The 5,564-nt window shown below is 36.7% G+C and overlaps 1 protein-coding gene across 1 annotated transcript in view; it reads right to left on the reverse strand.

Moving 5' to 3' along the window:
* Positions 1 to 3,574: 3,574 nt before the first annotated feature.
* The window catches only part of UBQLN1 (ubiquilin 1), a gene marked incomplete at its 5' end in the record, with an annotated part of 17,838 nt that continues 15,848 nt past the window's right edge, over positions 3,575 to 5,564 (reverse strand). Inside the window, 2 exons of the mRNA XM_009708307.1 lie at positions 3,575 to 3,727; positions 5,501 to 5,564. The exon at positions 5,501 to 5,564 is cut by the window's right edge and continues 132 nt beyond it. Of these exons, the coding sequence (XP_009706609.1) occupies positions 3,575 to 3,727; positions 5,501 to 5,564 (217 nt within the window). The remainder of the gene's footprint in view (positions 3,728 to 5,500) is intronic.

Raw genomic sequence — 5,564 nt, forward strand, 5'->3', positions numbered from 1 at the left:
TGATGTTGTTGTAGTTCAGGTTAGCTGGGCAGGTTATTTATATTTAGCCCAGGTTATTTGGATAGAAGTTTTCTGTCCATATTGAAATACATTTAGCAAAGGCAGCAAAAACTAAGGAGGAAGCATCTGGAGTTAGAAATTGCTTTTTCTGTCTCTGCCATGACCACAAGCTGTCTATGGGAGATACATGCACTATACTGCTTCAAAAATTTGTGCTAGGCAGTTTGTAACTATGTAACTGCGATTCTGTGTAAATACTGTATCTACTACAGCATCGGCATTTTGCAGTGCTATAATGAGGAAATAAAAATGAAATGTTAGATCCCAACAGCAGTATCCATTCATACATTAAACACAGGAAGGGTAGGGTCTTCTTAAACTGCACAGGTTATCTGTACAGGCAAAGGAACAGACCCAGTTCCCTGCCAACTCAGCTCTAAATTGGGGTGGTTATTTTATTATGCAGGCACTGAACCAAGAAAAGAATTAGGCAGACCACATCCTTTACACCACCAATCTTGCTGTCACATTCCCAATAGTACTGTAACAGTGTTTGATTTGAATGTATGCGTTTTAAATCTTTTAAATGGCATGTCAGTTCACACTACCATGACTTCCAGTGTTTTTCTTTTCGCAGCAGTTACTTTCTCTAGCAGTAGCTTGATGATCAGGCAAGGCAGTTTTGTAGACAATCTTATCATATCATTTGGTCTAATGTAGGGGAAAAGAAGAAAGTAGGAAAATAGACAAGCTTCAGGCACACGTGCCCTTCTTCTGGTCCAAAATGCAAACAGCAGATTTCAAATCCAAGATATCAAAGTGCTCAGACTTAACTGTGAGGTTGCTTCTGAAAGAAGAGGTAGATGATACTCCTAAAGAGAAAATTTTGAAGAGGAACAGGAAAAGGCGAAACGGGGCTGGGGGGGGGGGGCGAACAGGAACATTGTAATATGCTATTAAATGAACTACAGTGATCTTTGTTTTATTGTTAAAGATGTAATAAAAAGTCTACCTTACCTATAAACCTTGTTCTGCTTACTGTGTTTGCTGGCAAAACCAAAATTCCTCCTATGCAAAAAATGGCTCAGTGTTTTATCACTACTTAGAAGAAAGATAGTAACCGTTGTTAGTAGTTGACAATAGTTACTGATAAACATCAACTGTACTTCAAGAAGGAAACTTAGCTCAAGGCTTATTGTAGAATTTAAGTCAAACTTCATCTCTTGTTGAATTGCAGTAAAATTTGACTTCAAATATAGTGTCTCGTAATTTGCAACATGCAACTGAAATACTTACATGGGTGAACTGAATGTTGTCTCAAGAAACTGATCATGCTAGTCAGATTCATTGTTTCAGTGTCTTGGTAAAGCCTGGTAAAAATTTTCCCTTCCCCACCTCACCCTTTCATTTGACAGTAGCCTTTTTGGATGTTAGGATTGTATTCTCAAAAGGACCTGCCTTCTGAATGACAGGGGGTCTTACTGTTTTAGAGCAAGGTCTCAGTAAGGCACACTCTAAAGTCAAATTAGTTACTTTGAAGATCCTAATAGTCATTGTGAAAATAATTGTACAAAGGTAGTGACTACTTGCTACCTATCACGTCCCTATCACAGACTTGTATTCAGTGCAATGAAAGCTATCTACCCAACAGAAGTCACTGTGAAGGTATGATGGTGGGTCTGATCACTGTCTAGGAAATAAAAGTAATAATAATTTTGTACCCAAACTGTAGATATTTTAAAAGGTTTTTATTACATTAAATTCATCTTACCAATAGAGTCTATTTTAATTTATTTCTGCTTATTTAAGACTCCATGCTGCTGCATCTATGAGACTTTGATCCAAAGGCAGAGGCTGCCAACCAAGAGATTTTCTTGAACTTTTCTCAGTACCATGCACCAGCACTATTTGATCAATTTGCTTACTGGCAAAGTAAGAGTCACGATTACTGGACAGTGAGTGAAATTTTCCTGTTAGAAGAATACAATGCAGTTACTGCTAACACAACTGTGACTTCGCCAAAATTTTTTAAAATTTCACTATATGCTGAAGTGAGCTCAACTTCTTCCTTTTTATCGCATTACAATTTTGCTTCATCAAACTGATTAACAACTTTGAGTTAAAACAGGTAATTTTAAACCATTTGCAAGCAATGATTTCTAGAGCAAACTGAATTTGTACTTGTAACATCAAAATAAAAAGAGTGTTCAAACCAAGTGTTTAAGAGCAATATGGGAATTCAGTGGGCATGTCCACAACTACACTGTCATGGAAGACCAACAAAAAGCAGATGCTATTCAGTAACACACAGAGTAGCGTCTTTTATCCTGCCACCTCCGCTTTGTCTAAGCCAGTAGTCTTCAACATCATATGCCCCTTACCGTCTTCCCTCCACCTCATACTCCAGTTGTTGTTTACTAATCTTAGCCCAGAGCTGGTGAATATTCACAGAGCTTACACCTAAATGCCAACTGTTAATCTGGTGAGTCATCTTGAGTTCTAGGTAATCATCAACTGCAAACACACTGAGACAAGATGCTTAAAGATTATTTTTTTTTAATTCATTTATTACCTGTGCACAAGAGAAGTAACTACTGATAAAAACTCAAAAGATATACAGTATTTTTTACATGATGGGTAAAAGTAATTAGAATATCACATGATTGTGAATGAAAGTAATGTTTCCAATGACAAATCAGAATACATGTTAGAATCTCAATGGAACAAGCCAAAAAGTCTTAGAAGTAGTTCCAGAGCACAAGACAGTGCTCCTTTAATTTGCACAATGATAAAGGTAATTTACAATTAATCTTTCTGAATATTGAGACAACATTACAATGCAAGTTTCTGTACAGTTAGATGTAAAGAGATAACCAGAACAGTAATTCTAGTATATTTTAACTGAACTTGTGTAAGCATTTTTGCTGAGATGGTTACCAAGGATGCTGGAAGATTCTATACCAAAACCAAGTCTTACGACCTTTTTTTTCCCCTGGCTTTTTTGCGTTGCTTATAATCTCGTTCTATTGCAATGTGCAAATCTCTAGAAATGAGCTGTCTCCATTGTATACATTGTATTTATACAAATTAAAGCAAAAAATGGTAGATTATTCAAGTGACATAAATCTTTCAGCATTTTGCTAGCAAAAAAAAAATACATGCCAAAATCACAATAAGCAGTATTGGTACCCACAAATTGTAGCTTCAATTAATTTGTTTCCTTTTTAATTTGTATTCTACATAAATTACTACTGAAGGCTAATGTTTAAGTAGTAAATAAATTGGACAGTTGTAGGTCAGACAAAACCTGTTCCCCCAACTGTGAAAGCTGATATTGTTTCAAAAAAAAATCACAAAGAATGCAGAACAAAAGAAGTGTGATGCATGCAGAGTGAAAATGCATTGATTCCCACTGTTCGAAGAAAACTACTGCACTCCACCTTCAAATGCATCAGACCAATTTTAGTTATAACAAGAGAATCCCAAGAGTCAGAATGAAATAAAGCAAATATTTTAAAGATTTAAGAGCTGTTATCAAAAATAAATTACATTTTTTCAAGTTAAAGAAACACTGCTATGAAGGCTGAGAGCCAAGCAGCCTTTCAATAGCTGCATTGATGTCTCCTCCTGTTGCTATTAGCGCTTGTAAGTTTGCTTCACGATTCAGAAAGCCCATCGCACTCAGCTGCTCCAGTTGTTGCTGAAATCGAACTTCTGGATTTTGTAACTGCTAAGAACAAAATTTCAAGCTATAAAAGCATAACACACATTTAGCAAAGTATAGGATCTAAATGTAATGGATTCTGTGCCACTCTCTGTCTTTACTAATCTCTGACTACATCTTTTTCAAGATCCTAAAACTATACTATGGCACAAACTGAAATCACAATTGAATTATTTTTTTAACAAGTCAGAGCAGCTTCAAATTTTAAAGAGTATTTACACTTACATGACATTCTTGAACTACAGGAAAAGCTGCTTGTTTGATAAAAACGGTTTAAAATTAAATTTATGTCCCATTTACAGTTTCTTAAAGATATGCATATAGGTATTTTTTAAAAATGAAACAGAGTTCAACCTAGTAGTGTGGAACAGCAGGGATTATGATGATGTTACTGTTGGCAACGGTAAACATCAGAGCCTTTTTTTTTCCCCTTGACATAAAAATCACCTCTTTTTTAATGCTCCAAATATTTGTTGACTAAAATCACTGAAATTCTAGTTGTTATAAAGCTTCAGTCTAAGGCAAACTGACAGCTGTGCTTTATGGGATAATCCAGCTCACACAAACTCATGGCAAAATTCTGCATGATTTCAGTGGTATGATCTTCAGTTCAGAGGCATTTTTGAATCAGAATAATTATAGCAAAATAATATGCTGGAGTAACACTGAGAAGTCCCTTTTTGAAATCAACGAGTTGATTTAGATACAATCACAAAAATTGCGCAGCTACTGCTCATTTTCCTTTTGTTCTAAATCAACAGTTTCATACATCAAGAACTTACTACCTGTATTTAAAATCTGCATATGGTTCCAAACCAATACAATGTAAAGATGTAACCTGAAACTTAAGAACTACGCCCAACCTGCATCCCCCAAGCAAAACTAAACAGAATTTTGACTCAGTAGTCTAAGACCTGACAGCGTAATTGAAAATGTATGAGAATATGGTTTCTTACAGTGACACCAGCCAACACTCTCTCGTGGTTACCTAAGAGAGGATAAAGGTCTGTCAGATCAGCAATCTGAACTAACTCACCCTGTGGCAACAGAGGAGAAAAAAGCAGGACTGACCCATCAGCAGTCTGCCATTACAATGGGCATGTACCATAGTGTAAAGCTGCTGTTTCACACAGCACTCTTGAGAGTTAACAGCATGTCTCCTTTAAAGCCAGTCTTGCTCACCACCTTACAGCTACTGGCAAAGCTGCCATCTTTGCTTGATTTCTGGAGCTCTCTGGAAACCCTTAATCCCACTCCATATGTTAACAAAATATACTGCAGTCTGGACCTGCATGATGCCAGTGAAGCCACAAAACAAATTTAAGCTCTAAATAACCAGAGTGTGGCTATTCCAAGAATCGGGACAGAGGGGCTTAGTTAGAGTTAGAGGGCAACAGCCAGCAATACAGATAAAAAGCATAGAGGTAATATGTGTTCAATAAGCTTAAGCTTTTCTCTTGGCTGAGCCCACGTTTCACTTGCCATTAAAAGTCATCACCTCAATCTGCCTCGATCTTTCCAAGCATTTAATAAGTTCAAGGCTATGAAGACAGGTGTACAAAAGTCAACTGTTTAGAGGACACTTTTACTCAAATTTGACGTTTTTCCAGCATTTACTTGCACACCTGCAACACTACTTTTAAGCCTCTTCTGTTCTCCTTTGTCCAGGAGTATCCAGGAATCTCTCCCCTCAACTATCAGCCTCCCTTCTAGTGGTTTATAATGAAAAAATAAAGCAAAAATTAAAAAAATCTAGAATATAGTGATGTACTTTACCTGAGCATTTGCACCAGCAAGTGCCTGCAACATTTGCTGAACAAACTGCTGGTGACCAGGTTCA

The sequence above is a fragment of the Cariama cristata genome, unplaced genomic scaffold (assembly GCF_000690535.1).
Source record: "Cariama cristata isolate BGI_N322 unplaced genomic scaffold, ASM69053v1 scaffold9629, whole genome shotgun sequence".
NCBI classification, from domain to species: domain Eukaryota; kingdom Metazoa; phylum Chordata; class Aves; order Cariamiformes; family Cariamidae; genus Cariama; species Cariama cristata.